General features: G+C 56.8%; 7 protein-coding genes across 7 annotated transcripts; 6 read left to right on the forward strand and 1 right to left on the reverse strand.

Moving 5' to 3' along the window:
- Positions 1-138: 138 nt before the first annotated feature.
- SPSK_00377 (tubulin-specific chaperone) lies at positions 139-4,566 on the forward strand (the record flags this gene model as incomplete). The annotated part of the gene is made up of 1 exon (XM_016727346.1): positions 139-4,566. The coding sequence occupies one exon, from the start codon at positions 139-141 to the stop codon at positions 4,564-4,566; it is 4,428 nt and encodes a 1,475-aa protein (XP_016582802.1).
- A 4,341-nt stretch (positions 4,567-8,907) lies between these two features.
- On the forward strand, positions 8,908-10,335 carry SPSK_00525 (uncharacterized protein; the record flags this gene model as incomplete). Its single annotated transcript, XM_016727492.1, has 1 exon — positions 8,908-10,335. One exon carries the CDS (start codon positions 8,908-8,910, stop codon positions 10,333-10,335), a length of 1,428 nt encoding a protein of 475 aa, XP_016582803.1.
- Positions 10,336-11,236: 901 nt separating this feature from the next.
- SPSK_00564 (histidinol-phosphatase (PHP family)) lies at positions 11,237-12,274 on the forward strand (the record flags this gene model as incomplete). Its single annotated transcript, XM_016727530.1, has 1 exon — positions 11,237-12,274. The coding sequence occupies one exon, from the start codon at positions 11,237-11,239 to the stop codon at positions 12,272-12,274; it is 1,038 nt and encodes a 345-aa protein (XP_016582804.1).
- A 366-nt stretch (positions 12,275-12,640) lies between these two features.
- SPSK_00555 (scavenger mRNA-decapping enzyme DcpS) lies at positions 12,641-13,753 on the forward strand (the record flags this gene model as incomplete). Its single annotated transcript, XM_016727521.1, has 2 exons — positions 12,641-12,710; positions 12,783-13,753. 2 exons carry the CDS (start codon positions 12,641-12,643, stop codon positions 13,751-13,753), a joined length of 1,041 nt encoding a protein of 346 aa, XP_016582805.1.
- A 217-nt stretch (positions 13,754-13,970) lies between these two features.
- On the reverse strand, positions 13,971-14,894 carry SPSK_00571 (gamma interferon inducible lysosomal thiol reductase; the record flags this gene model as incomplete). The annotated part of the gene is made up of 4 exons (XM_016727537.1): positions 13,971-14,350; positions 14,439-14,485; positions 14,552-14,631; positions 14,703-14,894. 4 exons carry the CDS (start codon positions 14,892-14,894, stop codon positions 13,971-13,973), a joined length of 699 nt encoding a protein of 232 aa, XP_016582806.1.
- A 2,035-nt stretch (positions 14,895-16,929) lies between these two features.
- Positions 16,930-18,921, forward strand: SPSK_00467 (uncharacterized protein; the record flags this gene model as incomplete). The annotated part of the gene is made up of 2 exons (XM_016727436.1): positions 16,930-17,138; positions 17,370-18,921. The coding sequence occupies 2 exons, from the start codon at positions 16,930-16,932 to the stop codon at positions 18,919-18,921; spliced, it is 1,761 nt and encodes a 586-aa protein (XP_016582807.1).
- A 1,285-nt stretch (positions 18,922-20,206) lies between these two features.
- On the forward strand, positions 20,207-20,841 carry SPSK_10326 (uncharacterized protein; the record flags this gene model as incomplete). The annotated part of the gene is made up of 2 exons (XM_016736788.1): positions 20,207-20,255; positions 20,321-20,841. 2 exons carry the CDS (start codon positions 20,207-20,209, stop codon positions 20,839-20,841), a joined length of 570 nt encoding a protein of 189 aa, XP_016582808.1.
- Positions 20,842-20,915: the final 74 nt, after the last annotated feature.

A 20,915-nucleotide genomic window follows, 5' to 3' on the forward strand; every position in this document is an offset into this window, starting at 1 on the left:
CTGCCTAACCACTCCAAAGTAAATAAATGAGGTGCATACCGGTGAGGGTCTGAGGTGCTGCTTCTCCTTTTTCGTCCTGAATGCCACGTCTCCCAAGTGCAAGACTGAGTATTACAGCGCCTCACACCCCCGCCAAAAATGGACGCCAACGACGAAGACGACGATGTGCGGCTGCAGCGCATTGCCGGCGACCTGCTCAGTGACTTTGACGGGAGCCTCGAGTCCTTTCTCTTCAAGCCAGCGCCGGCTGTGACTGCATATGGGTCCACAAAGACCAAAGGCCGCCGGGTCCGCGCCCGCGTCCGGTCTCGCGAGACCGCCCGCATGGCCAACCTGCTGGAGCATTTCCAAGAGTTGCCCCAGCTGCTCGACGTCCATCTGGCCCGCTGGCTGCCCATGCTGGCCGATGCCTTTCTGCAGTCCGTCGAGTGCAACAGCAAATGCTCGGCCAAAGCGAATGCCACAGCAGCCGCCGCCACAGCCGCCGCATTCGCTGAAGCAGCCACCACCTCCCATGGCGGGGCAGGATCATCGTCCTCCACCTCGTCCCTTGTCATGCCCCTCCAGGCTGCCGTGGCCCGTCTGTTGTACACCGTCTGCAAGGTGCGCGGTGAAAAAGTCGTCGTCGGCTTCCTGCCTGTCGAGACGCGGCACCTGGAGCCGCTGCTGGGTGCATTGGAAGCACAGGCGGCCGACATCAGCGGACAACCCCACAGCAACGTTCGAAGCAGCACCAGCAACAGCGGAAACGACGGCCGTGACGGCAACGAGCATGGAAGCTGGACGTGGCAAGAACGGTACCTCGTGCTGCTGTGGCTGTCCCAGCTGCTACTGGCGCCGTTTGACCTGTCCACCATCTCGACCGGCCGTCGTGGACAAGTGGCCGACGAAGACGACGAGGAGGCGGGCGAAGAGGGCGGCAGCGGCTCCAAACACAGCCGTCTGCCTGCGATTGATGGCTTCACGTGGCCCGGCGTCGACGCAACCACCACACCCATCGCCATCCCTTCCATCACCTTGCGCGTCTTGCCCCTTGCTGTCCGCTATCTCGCCGTCCCCGGCAAAGAACGCGATGCGGCCCGCGCGCTGCTTGTCCGCATCGCCATGCGACGCGACATGCAAGAACTGGGCGTCCGACAGGCCCTCGTCCACTGGGCGCTGGGATCGCTCGACGGACGAGCACCCACCATCCACCAACCGTACTACTACATCGGCACCTTGTCCTTCTTGGCCGGTATTTTGTCGGCCGCCGCAGGCGCTTCGGATATGGACGACGCGCTGGCGTCCATTTTTGCTGCTGTAAACGCTGTGGCTGACGAGGATGGGCCCGAGGCGGCGAATGCCGTCTTTGCCGCCGTCCGCTCGTCGGCTCTCGCTCGCAAGATGATGATCAAGGCCTCGCGCGCCGTGGCTGTGCGCTACATCCAGCTGCTCGACCAGCTCGGCGCGCGTGGCCCCGACACCAACCCGGGCCTTGTCGAGGCCGCCGACGTCGCCATCGAGACCACCATCGGCTACCTTCTCGGTCGCCTCGCCGACAACGACACACCCGTGCGCTTTGCCGCGAGCAAGGCCCTCAGCATCATCACCCTGCGCCTCCGCCCGGACATGGCCGCTCAGGTCAGCGATGCCGTCCTCGAGGCGCTCGAGCGCAATGTCGTCGCACAGAATGGAAAGCTGGACCTGACTGCCGTTGATCCGCTCGAGTGGCACGGACTCATGCTGACCCTCGCGCACCTCATCTATCGCCGTTCGCCGCCGCTCGACGCCCTGCCCGCCATTGTCCGCGCCCTCCAGCGCGGCCTCGCGTTTGAGCGCCGCAGCGTGTCTGGCAGTGCCACCGGCACCAACGTGCGTGACGCCGCCTGCTTCGGCATCTGGGCCCTGGCTCGCCGCTACACCACGGCGGAGCTGCTCCCCCTCAACGTGCTGCAGACACTGGCCACCGATCTCGTCGTTGCTGGCTCTCTGGACCCGGCCGGCAACATCCGCCGCGGCAGCTCCGCGGCGCTGCAGGAGCTGATTGGCCGCCACCCAGATATCATCTGCGAAGGTATTCCCCTCGTGCAGGCCGTCGACTACCACGCCGTGGCCCTGCGATCGCGCGCCGTCACCGACGTGGCCCAGCGCGCGACGGCCCTGGCGCACAGCATGTACGGCGTCGCGCTCCGCGACGCTTTGCTAGGCTGGCGCGGCTTTGCCGATGCAGGCGACGCGGGCGCCCGTCGCACGGCTGCACAGTCGTTTGGCCAAGTCACCCTCTTAATGGCGATGGCGGAAAAGGGTCGGGGCCCAGGCACGTCGCCGCTCGATTACTTTGCAGCGTCCGTGCGCACGCTTGTTGGCCGTGTCGAGTCTCTCCAAACACGCCAGGTCGAAGAGCGCCACGGCTTCTTGTTGGCGCTGGCGGCCGTCTTGGACAGTTTCCCGTCCTTGGTCGAGACGGCTCGTGAGACTGAGGGCGAGTCCAGCAAGTTGACAGAACTGTGCCTTTCCGTGCTCGACCTGTTGCACCAAGTCTTGCACAAGTGCAAGGCCCTCAGCGCCGCCCGCCGTCCTGATCTCTTAGCCGAGGCGGCCAGCCGTCTCATTGTGTCGTCGTTTCCGATTGTTCAAGCCGCGGTCGTATTGCGCGGCGGGTTTGACTGGACACAAGGAAGTCGCAGCCTCGCCCTGCTCTCTGGCCCTGCTCTCCTCGCCGAGGCTAATCTGTTGCCCGCAACTCTCTTCCACAAGACAGTCGTAGCTCTGGACTCTGCGTTTGCGTCGGATCCAAGACCAGACCCAGACTCTGCTTCCAGTACCACACCCCACACTGCTCTTCAGGCCTTTGTCAATCTTGCCGCCGCTTGCCTCTCAGGTCCAAATGCATGGCTCGGTCGCCAGGAGATCGACGTCATTGCTGCCGCGTCGGACGCCGCGCTCATCGTACTCGTGGCCCTAGGTCCTTCGCCTGTCGCCCCTTCTGTCCCTTCCACGTCCACACCTTCCGAGCCCCCTGTCCCGCCGACCCGTGACTCACTCGTTTCCTTTTGGTCGAGCGTCGTGTGCCGTCCCAAAGCCGCTGCTGCCGTATCCTTCAAAGCCCGCGCAAGCGGCTCAGGCACGACAGGTACTGGATACGTATTTGCCCTGACCAAGGCATTTTCTCTGTACGAGATTTCGCGCACAACGGCAACACCAGAGGGCAGCGCGACGGGTGATGGCGACCCGATCAGCCGTGCTCTTCTGGGCCGGTGGGCCGCCGACCGGTCCATTGACACGCGCATAGCACTGCTGCAAGCTCTGGCCCAGTGTCCTGCCGTCTTGATGCAGCGGGCGACGACTGCGTCTTCCGTATCGTCGGCATCAGTCACGCCAGCGGCTCCGGGTAGTCGTTTCCGCTCGATTCTTGCTGCCGGTCTCGATGACTATACCACCGATGCCCGTGGCGACGTTGGTTCCCACGTGCGTATGCATGCCCTGCGCGCCACACAGGTCCTCTGGTCCCAAGAGGCTGTTCTTGGGGCGGGTGCGACCCCCAAGCCCGCAGGCGCCAGTATTCTCTTTTATCGCGTCCTGCGCCTGGCCGCAGAGAAACTCGACCGCGTGCGCATAGCCGCCCAGGCCACACTCGCCCAGGCTCTCGGCGGCGAGCGCAGTACCTATCTGCAGTCACTGCCGTTCTCCTCGCAGGCGTACTTCCGCTGTCTTCTTGGCCTCTGGGAGGACGTTGCGGACGGTGAAGGTGGAAGCAACATTCTTTCCTCCTCCACCTCCTCCATAGCTGCAGCTGCCGCGAAATCCGGAGACGGCGCGTCGCCGTCTCTCGCGTCAGCAGCGACAAAGTGGATGGCAGCACTCATGCGGGGCTACGTCACTTCCGCAGACACGGGCAACGAAGAACTGGTCGTTGCCAGCCGCGCGGCCATGGTGGACTACATTGTGAATTCCGGTGGTGGACAACAGCAGCGCCAATCTCGGCAGCAGTGCTTGTGGCAAGCCTTATTACGCAACATGCCCGGCAGCAGAGCTGCCGCAACTACCGCTGCTGGTAAGGCCATCACGCCGCCCGATCGGATTGTCGTCCCAACCTTGGAGATTATCGCCTTCCTGTTCAACGCTGGCGTCTTTTTACCACCAGTATCCACGGGGTCGAACGCGACCACTACGCCCTGTCATGCCGACCTACTCGACCTCTCCCGCCAAGTCAACGAGGCCGTCGAAAAGGCCGGAAGTGTGCGCAAGGTGGAGGCGTGCGTCAAGGTCTATGGCGCAGTGGCGGCGGCATCAGACAGAGCTGGCAGCTCTGTGACGGTTGAAAATAACGCCGCCGGCACTGTTGCTCGTGCAAAGTTGGCCGACCTCCTGCAGCACCCGTGGCCGCGTGTCCGTAATGCAGTGGTGGATGAGCTGTGGGGATTAGGGCTGGGCCAGGGGCTGGGCGTAAGCTTAGATACGGCGGCCGGGGCGGGCGCTGGTCCAGATTCCGGGCCGGCTGCCTTTGACGTTTTGAAGGGTGTGGATTGGGTAGCAGCGGATACAGCAGCCTTGCAGGCACTGGCTGGCGAGTTGGGTTTGGTGTGATCATAGCGTAGGGCGTCTGCCGCTCTGAACAGCGACCAGCCCTGCCAGTATTGGGCCCATAAGTCAGTGAAAAACAATTAAATTGATAAGCATCCGCGGGCATTTTAAACGTCTTGCCTGAGCATATGTTGATCTCGCCGCATTGCCAACGACTGCACGATTGGCTGACCCGCATACGATGTTCCGGACAGATGCAGACTTTCAAACGTCCAAGAGCCATGTCTGACGCGACTGCAGGCTGTGCGAGACAGGTGCCATGTGCACAAAGAGGGGGAAAACAACGATGCACGTGGACAAGACTTCTGTGATCTTCAAAGAGTGATCTGTACAACTATGCCTTTTTTTATTCTTCTTCCATTGGAGTACACCGCTACTCGTCGTAGCGGCAGCAAGATGCAAGCTGCCTTGGTCTCTCTGCTTGCCAGAAAGGGGGCCAGGGCCGCCAGGACCTGAAAGCCGTGAGCTTTTGTTGCCGGCCTCGTTTTGCTGTTGAAGAACCACAAAGACGTCGGAAAACCTGTGCCGTGATGTCTGTTGGTGATGGACCTCTGTGGGACCATCTCAATGGCGTATCAAGGATGCGCTTAATAACTATGCTTCATGTTCTTGTGGCTCTCAACATTCTGCAAGAGTCAACAAAATTTCAGCGCAACGCGAGGTCGGACCTGCGACCAACCTTTGCTCAGACCCTTTGTGGTTACTGTCTTTTTCAGTCGCTAGACGACTTGCAGCGCATGACCTCCCAAGGAGACGTGACTGCAACTGCATCGCGTGAATAGACGCTGGGGGGCATTGTCAAGTCAACAACTCTCGTATTCGAAGTACCTTTCATGTCACCAGCTGCCTCTCAGGACATAACAACGCAACCTCAGTCGCAAACCATCCTAAGCCTTGTTTCCGTGGTTGACCGTGCGGCATTGTGCCTGGAGCCCGTGCGCAGTCGGGCTGCTTCCGCGATGTAGATGCACACGGGAAGCGAGAAGACCAAGGTGAGCTGTGCGCCGGAAGCAGATTTGTTCAATCACCAAGTTTCGCCGTCACTCATCTCTCACACGGCAACTTGCATGTCGGACCTCAGTCTAAGTAATTTGTGGACACCGCGATGCGAGATGCATGTCTCATCACAATACTCCGTATTTCGTTTATTGGCCCAAATTGTCGATGCCTATCAAATGCCACATTGGCTTTTTTTTTTTGATAAAGAAAATGATTGGCAAGCTACACGTAGCCTGGTCTAGATGCCTGTGGCGTGAGCTGCAATCTTCTGCTTTGATGAATCGGACCAAAGCTCCTCTTGGGCAGTGGGCAGTGGATACCTGTTCCATTGTGGCAGATTGAATATGTGTGTCATTCACTCCATTCCGCACCACAACCAGGTTCCATAGAATTCAAGACCAACATGAGCAGGACCCCCACGAGCCGGATAGAAAGCGGAGAGGACTCGTGGAGGATTTTGTATTTTGTTCTTCAAACTTCCGTTCACAAAACAGGCCATACAGTGTACTTTGATGTGGCATAGAAGAGGCAGGTCTTTCGCGTTGGTTGCGGTCTGATGGCAACCCCTGTCGAAACAGAATGGCCCGCTACACCCTCTTTTTTTGGTCGGCGTTCGACTGTTTTCTGGAAACCAGACAACTTGCGCGCTGACTCCCGAGTACTATTTTCGCCTTCCGGCCGGTAAGGGTTCTTTAGTAGTTTCTTCGCCGTTCTTCCAGGTTCTCGACGGCCGGTTTCGACACCGCTTCTTGCGTGATTTTCACTCCTCTACCGAAGCAGCGCAGCTTGCAGCGACCAGTGCATGGGGGAACAGTCGAAGGCTGGTGGGGTTGCTGAGGGGGGTCTTCAAATGACAAGTGCAGACACAGTCTCTGTCGTGTACAAATGCGCCCTGTTGTATATCCCATGCTGTTTGCGGACCGTGCGAGTATGGCACTGTCCAATCGATTCTAAAAGATACAAATTGGTCTCCAAGTCCGTACTCTATACGACATACCTCGTTTGTAACATCGATGATGCGAGATCCGTGGGCAGAAGCGAGAGCTTCTTACACTGCAGAAACGAACGAGAATACAGCATCGGCCCGCCGCGGGGGACAACAGCATCGCATCATCACCATGTCGAGACGGCGCGTGCGCTCATACTGTAGAACAAGAGGCAGAGGGGAAAGCATGCAAGTAGCTTGACGATGCTGATGATGCAGCTGTTTGCCGATACCTCTGTTCTCGTCCTACCTGCTTGATCGACGGAATCCTGAGTAGTGCATTGGAAAGTGAGAGGAGCCGCTTGCAGGAATAGGTGACATCGCTGAAGGAGTCGATGCGCGCCCCAGGTCTCGTGTTGTCGAGGGGGATGTACGATGTAGTGGCGGTTGGCAGACTGGGAAATGCCACACGTCTCCGTCAAATTTAGGAGTATTTACGACGTTACGCAAGCTTATTCATGTCGAGGGCAAGAAGGAGTCTTTGCCAGTTGCGTTGTTTTCCTCACTCCGTCGTTCTTTCCTTGGCTACACTCACAAGTAAAACCGTCGTTTGTAGTTCTTGCCTTCATTTGTTTTTCGCCCTGGGCAGGTCCTTCTTTGTTTGCCCTTACAGTATCGCTTCTACTCTCGATCTGAACCACGACAAGAACAGGAACCACTTCGTTTGTATGTCAGTTACCACACGATACGATGTCTTGTCCGTGTACCACCAGGCGCTCTGCCGAAGTGTACCCACCCCTGTCGTATTCTTCTCTGATCCTGCGTGTCCATGGTCGTACTGGACACGCAGCAGTACAACACCCCCGGAGAAAGCGCGGCTCGTCCGGTCTTGCCTTTTTTGCTCTGTCTCCGCCTCGTCGTGGAAGGTTCCTTCCTTTCCGTCACCAACCTGTTCATCTCGGCGAAATTATGCCTTCGTCTGCAATTGGTCGAAATGCATCTGAGAGCTCTCCGTTCTTTCCACGTTTGGTTCTTTCCGCTGCCTCCCTGTTCCTGCCCTCACGCGAAGCCAACCTCCACGTCGCTCCTTCCCTTTTGCGGTCTTGTACATCGTCTAGCTTCGTGGTCTTGCCCTAGCACGACAGTTGGCTCCAAAATTCCCCAACGGCGAGAAAATCATGAGGTAAAAATAAAACTCGTTTGTCTACGGGCTTCTCCTTATTGGGTAATTCTCCGTTCGTGCAGGTGTGGCTCGTCCATTCAGTTTTTGCCTGCCGTCAGTCTTCTTTTATTTAAAATACCACTTGGCCGTCTGCCAACAGCAACCAACGGCGCCAACCAACAGTCACCGCTGTCTGTAAGATATTGTTACGAACGTATACTTGTAGGGCAGGCGCGAAAGGTCAACCCCTGTTGACCCAGCGCAGCTGCCAAATGCAGACATGTCTGTAGTGAGCCCCAGAAGTGCCGAGCAGTACTTTCAATTCTGCCAAGATGAAGCAGAAACCAGTAACAGAGGATACGAAAGCAATCTTGGCCGTTTTCTAGTCGTTCGTCGATCGCAGCGTAACGTCCCGCACTGCAATGTCTGTTGAGCGAGTTTTTACACTCGTTTGCACTCGTTTGCACTCGCATGTCCTGCACCGGGTCTTCCGCGGTAGTGTGCGCTAAGCCCAAACACCGCTAACTATTGCGCTGCATGTAAGGCGAGACAGGCGGCAGAAGGGCCCACGACCCACTAAACCCACTAAACCCATTGATGGATGCTCGCCAGCGCAGCGCTAAACCCCACATCCCTAGCCTTGAAACTATGGCGCCCTTCGCTGGTTGTAACTAAAGTGTTTTGTCTGCCTCTCGCCCTCAACCTCACGACTTCCTTTCTCTTTCTCGCTTTGTTCTGTTCCCATCGCGCCCACAACCCTTTCTTCACTGCGTCCTTATCCTTTTTATATTGTGCATATAGGAAGACACATAACGATTCCAAGGTGGTCGACAGCAACAGCGACAGCAACCGCATTTGGAGTCATCGAAGCCGTCATGCAATATCCTGTTTTAGAGATTGTGCCCAACCGCCTGTAGAGAATCACGCGACGGACTGGACGGTGCGACGATGATGGTCGAGTAGACAGCCAGAGTCTGCTACGATTGCGATCTGACCAGCTGTTAAATAAGTGCTCTCACCCTGCGACACTCTCCATCTTTCCCGCGAACAACGCGCGCGCGCGCGCACTCATCTAGCCCCGGCACACAATCTCTTGTCGCGGATCTGCTCGCTGCTGCGTCGTGGTGATTCGCTCACCCGACGTGTGCCTCGAGCTGCTCCGACGGTGCCCCCTGGCGCCAAAATTCCCATTTCGTCTATCGCTCTAACTACTATTGGTGTCCGCAGCGTTGACGCGGACGCCAATGAAGACCTGGCCATGGATGCTCTCAATGGCCTCATTACCAACGTCCCCGACTGGATTAAACGGCTCGACGACCTGAGCAGCCAGATTGACCAGCGACAGCTCGAACTTGCGCGGTTTGTCGACCCGAGCCCGGTGTCGGAGTCGCCAACCACCCCTGATGGAGCGCCCTCCCGAGCCAAATCGGTCCGCAACAAGGGCTCCACAGAGTCGCTGAAGCCACAGGACGAGGGTGCCGCATTCAACGACGAGCTGGATGCCATCGGCGCCGTCGGAAAGGAGGCACAGCAAATGTCCGTCGGTAGACAGGGTCAGGGACAAGGACAACTGGCGGCCTCGCCCACGAGCCCGGGCGCTGGCGAGCGGGCCAGGCTCGCCCTGCTCAAGCAAACGACGCAAGTCGCCGAGGTAGCCCAGGCACAGGCCCGCGCGACGCTGCGCAAACGCACCAAGCGCAGCGACTCGGTGGCCAGCGCCGACGGGCCGGCGCCCAAGTACCGCACGCGCAGCATGATTATTGTCTACTACGACAGCTACGTGCAGTCGTTTTTTGAGGAGCTGGTCCGATTTGTGTCGGCGCAGCGCAACCTGATGCGTAAGGCGAAGATGGCGGCGAAGGTGGCGTACATCAAGCGCATGGCCGAGCTGGAGATGCCAGACTCGATCGAGCCAGAAGACGGCCCGCCAGTACTGGACACGACGAGTAGTGACAAGATGGCTGTGGACAACACGGACGCACCGAAGCTGGAGGTGGACACTGGGGCGGTACCAGCGATCAAAACGACGCACGACTCGACACTCGCGGTCGCGGGCCTGTCTGGCGCTGACGATCTGCCCCAGCTCAACTACCGCCGGACACTCAGCATGCGTTCCCCGGGTATGCTGGCAACCGGCCGGCCATTGTACCTGCGGGCGTCAGGTCGCGCGAGGCATCTGCCCAGCTTTGGTGGTATGGGTGGCGCCAAAGGCTCCTCGCTCACCGGCGGCCAACAGCCGCCGGACGTGTACGACGAACTGGACCGGGGGCTCGAGTACGCGCAGTCGATGTGCGAGCACGCGGCGCACCAGTTCCTCCGCGACGGCGATTGCAACGAGGAGATTGGCAATATCAAGCGCCGTCTGATCGAGACGAAAGACATTGCGGACCTCGAGATGGAGCGGGTCAAGAAGGAGGAGCCCGAGGCGCTGACAGCGTTGGACGAGCCGCTCAAGTCGCGGAGCTTCCGGCCACAGACGATGCGCCGAGACGGGCCCAGCATGGCAGCGAGCGCCAAGGAGGCGCTACTCGGAACCTCTGGCCCTGCGACGATTCCACGTACGGCCCCCGGCGCCATTGCTTCGGCCATCGAGGCAGACACAGCTCTCGAGGTTGACGAGGGCATCGACGACATGGATGCCAAAGTGACACCGCCGCTGATGTACAAGTCTTCGCGGATGCGGTAGGAGTGAAACGGAGGCTGACGTTAAACAGAGGCCCTGGGGCAGGAGACGAGCCAAAGACGAGCTCGGGCGGGCGAGCATGACGACGTTGGCGATCCCCATCAAAATGATGCCGAAATCCCCCACAGCACACATTCACCGCTTTCCTTTCCAAACGTTTTCCACATATCTCGCGACATTCATTCGCATCTCCTTTATATGTACATGTCTTTTATTCTTTTGCGTGCTTTCTTTCTTTGCTATCGTTACGCATCGTGAAGGGGCATCTCTGAATAGTTTCCTTTTCCTTTTTTTAGTTATTTTGTTTCGGGTTAGCATACACCTCAGATCGAGGTAGGGACAAAATGGAAAAAAGTATTAATTTGTTTCTCTGACCTTATTAGAACAGCAGGCATGAAAGAATCACCGCGGCGAAAAGCGAAAAGAGAGGCGATTCGATGCGCGGAGGCGCCGGTTCCTTCCCGCGCCGGTTATTGCAAGGAAACAAAGAACGTGGCTAATCGATTCGTCCTAGCCAACTCTCGGGATAATGGGAATTGCAGGTGCTGTCAGCCGCTAACGTAGCGACGCTACAGGGGCCGCCATAACGTACCGAGCTGCCAATACCGCGACGACACTCACACCAACTAACAAGAGCGAAAAAGGAATCTTGAAACTTTCTTTTTTCAACGGCTGCTGATGGCGACGACAGATAGACCACGCGACGCGCTCCTGTTTACGAGCGCGGCCTTTGGTACTGCTTTCCTCTGATTCAGACCCCTATTCTTTAGAAAACATACCTTATTGAGCACAGGCGACCTTTTCTCGCTGAACGTCGTTGACAAAGACCGAAAACCATAAAAAAATACAAAAAAATCTCCGTCACACGCCACACCTTGTATGCCACACATCTCTGCCGCCTACCATGGCGTTCACGATGCACTCCCACTCGGGCCAGTTCTGCGGCCACGCCGTCGACACGCTCGAACAGGTCGTCCAGCGTGCCATTGCGCTCGGCTTCGAAAGAATCGGCTTATCGGAACACATGCCCCGTGCGCACACGAGGGACCTCTACCCGGAGGAGCGTGGCGACGGCCACGACCTCGACGGCAAGCTAGCCGGCCTGGCCGCTCGCTACGATGCGTACCTTGTCGAGGCCGTGCGGCTGCGTGATGCCTACAAGGACAACATCCACATTCTGATTGGCTTTGAGGGCGAGTGGATCTACGGCGCCAACGACGACGGCAAGCGCATCAAGGCGCTGGCCGAGCACCCCGATGTCGACTACTTTATCGGCTCGGTGCATCACGTGGGAAGCCGGGGGACGCCGATCGATTATGACAAGGCCACTTTCCAAGAGGCCATTGACGTGGCGGGCGCCAAGGCAGCTTCGACTTCTTCTTCGTCCACCTCCATTTCTTCAAGGTCGTCTGCGACAGACATCGTCGACCCCGAAGTTTACCTGAATGCCGACTACTACGACCAGCAGCTCGAGATGCTGCAGACGCTACACCCGCGTATTGTTGGCCACTTTGACCTCGTGCGTTTGCTGAGCGCCGACCCGAGTCGCGACCCGTCCACCGCCGCCGGCCTCGCGACGCTCGTTTGGCCCAAGATCCAGCGCAACCTCGCGTTTGTTGCGAGCTACGGCGGCTGGCTCGAGTGCAACACGGCCGCCCTGCGCAAGGGCCTAGCAGAGCCGTACCCCGGGCGCGCCATTGCCGAGGCGTGGCTGAAGCTCGGCGGCAAGTTCACAATGTCCGACGACAGCCACGGCACAGCGCACGTCGCGACCAACTACAAGCGCGGCCTGGCGTTCCTGCGGAGCCTGGGCGTGACGAAGGTATGGACGTTTGAGCGGCAATACACCTCATCCTCAGATGGCACAAAATTAAAAGGCGATCTGGTGGAGAAGAGCGTGTCGCTGGACGACTTTGAGAAGAGTCTGAAAGTGGACGAGTAGAGACGAGTTCAGCCATATATACAGGATACGACACATTGTTCGGCGGCTGGCGTTCGTTTTGACACAAATTATATTATACAGATAGAGCATTGCATTGAATTGTAGTTCCAAGGGCAATACAGGACAAGAAAAAATAAACTGTGGTGGGTTGAGGTCCTTATGTCAAGGCTGTTGTTGCGCTGGCGATTACCGTTGATGAAATGTGGGGGCAGCTGTGTCGCGATTCTGGTTATCGATTGGCGATTTGGTGGGGGTTTTCCAGAGCTTCTGGGAGCTCGATCGTCATGCCCCGCAAAGCGTACCACAATACAGCTTCATCGACCGCAAAACGACGGCCTTTGAACACAAAGCGACACACCCCAAACAATGGCTGATCCCAAAGCTGCAGCAGAGGCCCTGGTGCCTAAGTTTCAATATGAGCGGACGCTGAACCAAGGTAGGTCGTCCAGAGTCGTCCGTTGGAAAGTCACGGCCCACGTCGAGCTGACTTGTTGTTTTCTCATGCTAGACCAGGCCGGCCGCCGCACATCGCTCCTCGGTGCCATTGATGGCCAGCCCGCTCTTCTGGTTCTGGAGCGGGCCCCATTTCCCACGTCGCCCGACTATCTGAGCGCGATAACGGGCAACTTGCGGTCGCTGCGGAACCTCGGCGCGAACGACATATACCACTGGTTTATGGCCGCCGAGGGCGCCAGCAGTACCGGCGACACCAACAACAGCGAGCCCGACGCAAGCGACAACCTCAAAATCAACCTCATTTACCCCTGCACGCCGCAGCACGTCCGCAAGTACAGCCGCCAGGGCGTGCGCCTCGTCACCGAGACGGCCGCCATCTACCGCAACCAGGTGCGCCCTTTTGTCCAGGCGCAACGCGACGCCGGTCGCCTCAACTGGGTCTTCAACATCATTGAGGGCCGCAAAGAAGTCGAGGACGTCATCTTCCGCACACCCTACGACCCGCAGACCACCAACGACCAGGGCTTCCTGCTGCTGCCCGACCTCAATTGGGACCGCTCCACCCTCGAAGCGCTGCACCTGTTGGCCGTCGTCGAGCGCCGGGATCTCTGGAGCCTGCGCGACCTGCGTCGCCGGCACATTCCCTGGCTGCGGCAGATGCGCCAGCAGCTGGTGGATGCCACCGTCAGTGTGTATGGCGGCCAGGGCCTCGAAGCCGACCAGCTCAAGCTGTACGTGCACTACCAGCCAACCTACTATCATTTCCACATCCACATTGTGCACGTCCAGCTCGAGTCGGGCGCAACCCAGGCCACAGGGAAGGCCATTGGGCTCGAGGCCCTGATTGAGCAGCTCGAGCACATGGGCGGCCGCGAGGGCCAGACCGACGACGACGTTGGCATGGATGCAGTTTCGTTGAGCTACACCCTTGGAGAGGCCAGCGAGCTCTGGGCGGCTGTCTTTGGCCCGCTGAAAGAGCAGGAGGCCAAGAAACACGGCAGCACGGCAAAGACATTGCCATGAGAGCCAAGATGAAAATATCGCTTTGATAATACTATGCCAATGCTTGATGCTATTACGATTTGCAACAACGAAACGAAAAACGAAGAGAAAAGAAACAAAAGCATATACATAAAAGGGGGATATACATAATGTGTACTTTGGAGCTTGGAGACGTTTGCGGATGCAACTCGACACAAGGTGACTCCCATCAGCCGGCTCGGCCTGCAAAAGAGCTCATTCAGTTCCTCCGGTACAGCTTCTCCACGTTGACAATTAGATCGTGCACACCCGGCCCCGACGGGCAGTCCTTCCACTCGCCGTCGTCGCGGATGCAGTATATCTTGTTGTCCAACCGCACCGTGCAGCTCTTTGTCACGCCCGCCGCCGCCGTGTGCTGGACGCTGTCCCGCAGCAGGTTCATCGCATACTGCCCGTCGTCCCGCGTTGCGCACTCGTTAAGCGCTGCGAAGTCGACGGCATGCTCCAACGCGCAGCCCTCGATCAGCTCGCGGTCCGGGATCCGGTCATACTCACGCGTGATACACAACGTGAATCCAAGGTAGATCTTCGGGTCAGGATTCAGCTGGTGCGCACAGAGCTCGAGGATGTTACCCATGCCTACACGTCGTTAGAAGTCGGCTCGAAAATACAAAGAAAAGAAGACGAAAAAGAAAAAGACAAAGACAAAACAATGGGAAATGCATACACTCAGCAGGACCGTGCTTGCACTCGACGCCACCGTCGGCTGTTGGCCTGTCTGGGTCAGCGATTGCACTCTTCTCATAGGACGGAAACGTCGACGGATGTCATGGGACTTACTTTCCAACGAAAGAGAGCGTAAAGTTCACTTTGTTAACAACCTGCTGCATCGTGGGAAGCACAAGATCGCGCAGACAGTCCTGCCATGGCACTAATCAGTATTTCGTACAATCTCCCTCATATTGGATTCATAGTCAATGCAGCGACATACCAGCGCATCCGGGCACTTGCTCATAATATGTGCCTCTAATGGCACTAGACGACCGCTGGTGTGCACCGGCCGCGACGCGTCCGGCTTCGGGTCCAGCTTGCTGATTGGTGTCTTTGCCTGCCACACCTCTTCCTTCGTCGCCATAGGGCTCCAGGATGACACCTCGAGCAGGGGTGCTGGCTGTAAGAACATGACCACTGTCAGCCCGATCAAAATCAGCGCGGCCACATAGCCGAAGCGCAGCCGTAGCCGCCGCCGTACGGTCGACGATGTGTAGGGACGCCGCTCCACGGTCGGCTCCACGAGCCCTGCCATCAACCGCTTTTCTTCCATCTCTGAAAAAATGGGCGGGTTTGGTTGCCCGTCACTGTATTAAGGCTGTATGTCCTATATGACGATGACGCAACGCTACTTTGCTGACGGCGTGAGAACTATATCGAAATGGCATTGGTCGGAAAAGAGAAAGGACGCTCGAGGCCGAGAAGCACAAGAGCTGCCGTGAATACCAGACCCCAAATGCCAAATCAAGTTCGGTGTCGGGGCAAGGAGGCCTGGCGTGCCAAAAACTTGATCGAGACGCGGACGGTGGTATCTCGGATGAAGTCGACCGCGTGCGTAATCTCTCGCAAATACACGTGCCGTCAAGGCGCAAAAAAGCCCTCTTGAAAGGTGCGAGAGTATAGCGCCAAGAAACGCGTAATAGGGTACTATGCAACGGAGAGTTTCTGGTCGTCGTTACGTCGGCCGTCTTCGTTTATTCGCTTATTGAGGCTTCTTACACTGCCGAAGCTGGTTCGTTCGTCTGGTAGGTGCAGTATTATTCCGATGAAGCACCTAAATGCTTATTTCTTCAAGGGTGTCTGTGTACGTCGCATTTCGAGCGTCTCTCGTTTGTGAGGAGGATGTGGGATCGACACTAAGGCTGCTGACGGACAACGTCAATCCGAAACGTGCAAATGTAGAAAGACGCGCTTAGAGTGCGGACCTGATCTGGGCGATGCTGAAAGACGAGGTGAGAAAAGTGGCGCGATGTCGTTGAGAAAGGGAGAGACATGTCAACAAAATTACAAAGTGAAGAAAGGCGAAGAATGAGGCAATAGAGGGGAAACGGACACAAGGGCAGGTCCGGACCTGCATTGCAATGGCGAAATTCAGACGAAGCTTCCATAATCGGTTAGTATCCATCACCTGTTGTGTCCCCTGTTCCCCTGGCAGTTTGGCAGCCGTGGCACGTGAACACTCCGCAATCTGAGTTAACTACCGTTCCGGCCCTGGCGAGCTTGCTCCACCAGTGGGTTGGTGAGCCGATGAGGCTGTCTGGCTGGCTTGGTCAGGCGTTCTTGGTGGCCACAGGGTCGTTCTTGCCTCACCAACAATATGTGGCTTTGTTGCCTTCCTCTTTTTTCCCACGGCACACTCGGTGACACAGAAGGTGCAAAGGGGCAAGGGCACCAAACACAGCCGAACTCATGTTTTTTTGTGCACCATCCCGAGGTCTCAAGGAAAGGGCGGCTGGCATTGTTTCCTTTCCTACATCCCCAAAAGTCGGACTAGCTCGGCGTCGAGTCAAAAGCTAGGCACCTCTGTCGCAGGTCCCTAAACTTTTGTAGAGCAGGGGCGCTCGCTGCGTCATTGGCCTGTTGGGCAGGCGCGACCTTTCCTGAACTCAACGCGGGCAGCCTCGACTCACTGCTTCCTTCGCTTGCTCTCCCGTACATATTTCTTCTTGCGTGCTCTTCCCGCCGGCCCTTCTCTTCCTCCCCGATTCTCACTTCGCATATTCCTTCTTAGATCTATCTAGAACTCCCGCAGTCGATTGCCCACACCCGCCGACCAGCGAAACCCTGCAAACGACCCCGTCCCGCTGTCGATCATGGCTGGTTATGCCTGCTGGGCCGGCTGAAACCAGGTTTGTCGAACACGAAATAGATCGAATCGAATAATTTAAGCCCCGACAGTGCTTGCCAGTAGACACGGCAACGATCCAATATCGAACTTTCCCAAATATAAGGGCCCGGCCAGCCTACCTCCAGCCGCGACTCTATTTTGCCAGCTTGCCACCTTTCCTCTTGCTCTCTCCGCTCCGTTTTAACAGTAGCTGGGCTGGCTCCGACTCTTCTGCCTCTTACCAGAACTCGTATTCGACTCACTGTCCTTCCTGCCCCAAGATTCGACATAGCCGCCAAATGCCTGCTACCGCGACCAGCTCCCCTGCCCCAACATCACAATGACTTCCGATATGGCACAGCCCAGCCCGGGCCTCGAGGCTTTCCTTCAGCGGATTCGGGTTGACGAGGAGATTGTCTACAAACTCTCCCGCGAGTTCAGCTCAACCTTTACCCAGTTGGCTGCCGAGTCCATGGACCAGTTCTTGCCAACGCCGATCACGGAGTCAATCTTGCTACCGTTCAGTAAGAATAGGAAGAACCAAGGACGGTGAGATTCCCCGCCTTCCCCAGGAGCCCAGGTAGCGAATGTTGGCTGGTGCTGAAGCTCGATCAAGAAAAAAAAGAGGTACAACCATGCTAACTGCCATGTAACGTTGCGGGCACCACAGATATCTTGCCATTGACATGTATGTATATCCATCTTCCTTCCTGCATCACCAGCACTCCCTGCCTTTAATTCTTATACCGACCGTGATTCTTTGTCTAACTCGTGCTTTAGTGGTGGAACTAATCTGCGGGTTGGCTTTGTCGAGCTGCTGGGTGGCAGCGAACCATTGACAAATGGAACGGGCAAACTGAACGACCTGTCGGCGGATGCGGCACAGACAGAAGACCAGCCGACATTACAGCGACAGGCACAGCCACTGTCATGTCTACGTCGCTTACACGAGCGTAGCTGGCCCATCCAGGAGCACCTTAAGAGCGAGAATGCAGACAGCCTGTTCGCCTGGATTGGCCACTGCATTGCTGATGTCGTGCAGGAGGGTTGCGTGAGCTTCGACCTACCACGAGAGACGACGTTGCCGATGGGCGTTACATTCAGCTTTCCCATGGAGCAGGAATCACTGTCTGAGGCGAAACTCATGGCTATGGGCAAGGGCTTCACGATCTCTTCCCGGTTGGACCTCGGCTCACATCTTGTCGCCGGCTACGACAAGGCGCGGGCCGCTAGTGTCGGCTTTCCCCTGCCGCCCATCACCGTGGCTGCTATTGCCAACGACTCCGTCTCGACCTTGGTATCTTTTGTGTATGAGGTCCCGACACTTGCCAGCCAAAAAGCCGCCATGGGCATCATTTGTGGGACTGGAAGCAATGCAACGCTCTTGTTGAAGCGCAGCAAACTGCATCCGTCGAAACGTCCAAGGATTGCAAACGTTTTGCCAGGCGATGCCGACGCTGCCAATGGCGATGACGATACCAAAATCGCTGTAAACACGGAGTGGAGTATTAACGGCTCCGCAGCACCAATGCGGGCAGTCAAACTAATCAACAAATGGGACGAGGAGCTAAGTGATTCCGTTGAGTTCCCCGGGTTCCAGCCCCTCGAATACATGACGGCGGGAAGGTACCTCGGCGAACTGGGCCGTATCATGCTAGTGGATTACCTGACGCGCATTCTTCATGTGGACGAAGAGGCTATCCCAAGAAAACTGCTCAAGAAATTCGAACCGCACAATACCACATTCCTCAGCCACTATCAGCCGGGGCGGGAGCGGTCACTCTTGGCATTGCTGGAAGCCGAGTTTCCGACAGACGACGTCAAAGCCGGCGGTACGTCAAATGGATTGACAAATGGCCATTGCAACGGCCAACCCAATGGCTCCCAAACCGAGCAGCACATGGACGCCCGTTCCGTGCCTGAGCCGTTCCAATGGACAGAAGAGATGGCTGTGGCACTGTACCACATTGCTAAAGCCATTGAGACGCGTGCCGCGGCCATCATTGCTGCCGCCATAGTCGGGCTCTTGGACTGCGCCGATGAACTTCCAACCCCGGCCCAACACCCCGCACCTGGCGACGCATCCGCGCTCAACCTGGTAGAGCCCAAGTTCGAGCTGGTTGTGGGTTACACGGGCGGCTGCATCACCAACTTTCAAGACTATCTTGCCGATTGCCAAGACTTTCTCGATCGCCTCGTGGCAATGCGATACGGAAATGCAGCGTCATCACCTATCCGGGTTGTCTTGAGCCCATGCCATGACGGTGGCATCAAGGGTGCCGGAATCCTGGTGCCTGCGTCGCTGGCGAGCCAGGGACTCATACAGACCTAAGTTGTGATGAAGCGACGTGGAGTTAAGGGGGGTTTCGTGGATTTTTTTTTATTTTTTTGGGGTTTTAGAGAGCGTGAGCATGGAGATCAGTTGGCTCTTCGCGGTGTGTTCTAGCACGGTTATTTTTTGGCATAGTTTCTTGGGTAACAAGCAAGACAGGAAAAAGACAGCATAGGATCTGGTTTGGGTAGACAGCTCGGGTCATGTATTTCACACTGTCCATTTCGACCATTTGTTTCCAAGGTGTGTTTTGCAACGGTTAGAAGGCCATAGTCGGAATAGACTTTCGGAGAAGATGACCTGACAGTACGACGTGAAAGCTTGAGGACATGTAAGTGAACCTTACCATTTCATAGATGTTTATTAGGTAACAATTTTGAGCTGGTCGCAACCATCCAATTTTAGCTTGGCAAGAAGAATCGTTTTATGCATAGAGGGCCACACGAGGATACGAATAGGAGTGCAGTGGAGGTGGCAGCAAAGGTCAAACGGCAAGGGGATGGGGTGGTGTTTCGGGTTGGCCCGACCAAGCATCTGTCATTGACATCACCCCTGTCGGCGCGCCCTTGAACCTCGCTTTCCTCACAGCGACAGCCCCTTCCCCCCTTTCCATACAACGTTCGACAATTGCTAAACACTCAGAATCGCTCCAGATATTCACTAGGAACTGACCTAGTTATATCTGGCATGCAATCGGTATCAGATGAACAAGCAGAAACCGCTAAAGAAGGCTGAGGACGCGTCGGAGGCAGAAATAGAGACCCCAATCGTCGGTCGGAGAAGACCTACACAAGGCCATGTCCCGCTCGTTGTCCCACCGGTACAGCCTCTCTCTTTTGGCTGCCCCTACGACTCTATCGTGAAACTCGCCTCGGTTCTGAGACGAGTATGTTGTAAGTAGGTGAGTTATTCGAGTCCTACCTTGAGGGGGATTTGGTGCCCACGGTCGTCTGACAATGCATCGCGGGTCGCCCCATTGACTGAGAAGCAGACAGTAGCTTTTGTGTTTAAATAGTCTGGTTCCTCGTGTATGATTTTCGGTTCCGCTTTCTCGGTTTGATTTTCTTCTCTATTTTTGTCCAACCACATCTGTCTGTCGTTTTCGCATTTCATTTGCTGTTCTTTTGGTAGCTTTTTCCTCTGCGAGGATCTGTTTCCATTTGTCGTTGATCGGCTTATATATTTGGATTTTTTTATATTTACAAAATAAAAATACCCGCCGCCTCTTCTCGTCTAGACTCTTAGGGCTTTTGCCCTCCTCATCCTCGCTTTTATCACCTTTAAAATGCGTGCCTCACTTGTTGCTCTCGCCTGCGTCTCAGGCTGCCTAGCTGGTAAGATGTTTTGGGTCTCGCTCGCTGTTGCTGCTTTTGTTGCTGACCTTCGCTAACACGCATAGCTCCCGCTCCTGCCAAGCGTGCGTCGGACATCTGCTTCGTCATCGGCAACACCGTCCTGCCTGCTGAGACGCAGACGGCGGCCGATGCGCTCGCCGATGTAATTACGTGCTCGAAGACGACGACGACGATTTCCAACGTGCCGGACGTGACGTCGGATAACGTGTCGTTCTCGCAAATCAACTTTGCCAACTCCAAGTCCTCAACGCTGCAGTTTGCGCTCGACGAGTTTGCGACGTCGAGCCCACTCGCAGACAACGACCTGGCAACATTCCAGAACCAGCTCAACACGTACGTGGCGACGGAGGCGGGGATCCGGTCGGTGGCCGGGCCGCTGGCGATCAAGGTGCCCAAGTTCTTCTTGGAGTTCCAGGTGTCACGGATCCAGACGGCGCAAGGCAACCCGCCGACAGATCCGGGTCTGGCAGTGGACCACCTGCTGACCAAGGTGCTGACAAACGCGGCGGGCCAGAGTCAGGATCTGCTCGACCAGGTGACGGCGTTGTCCAAGGTCCTGGCGTAAGTATGTTGCGGAAGAGAGGGAAAGGGAGATATATCGGGCGTATAAGCTATACAAATGCTATACATAATTCAAAC

The sequence above is a fragment of the Sporothrix schenckii genome (genome assembly GCF_000961545.1).
Source record: "Sporothrix schenckii 1099-18 chromosome Unknown Cont49, whole genome shotgun sequence".
Taxonomy (NCBI): Eukaryota; Fungi; Ascomycota; class Sordariomycetes; order Ophiostomatales; family Ophiostomataceae; genus Sporothrix; species Sporothrix schenckii.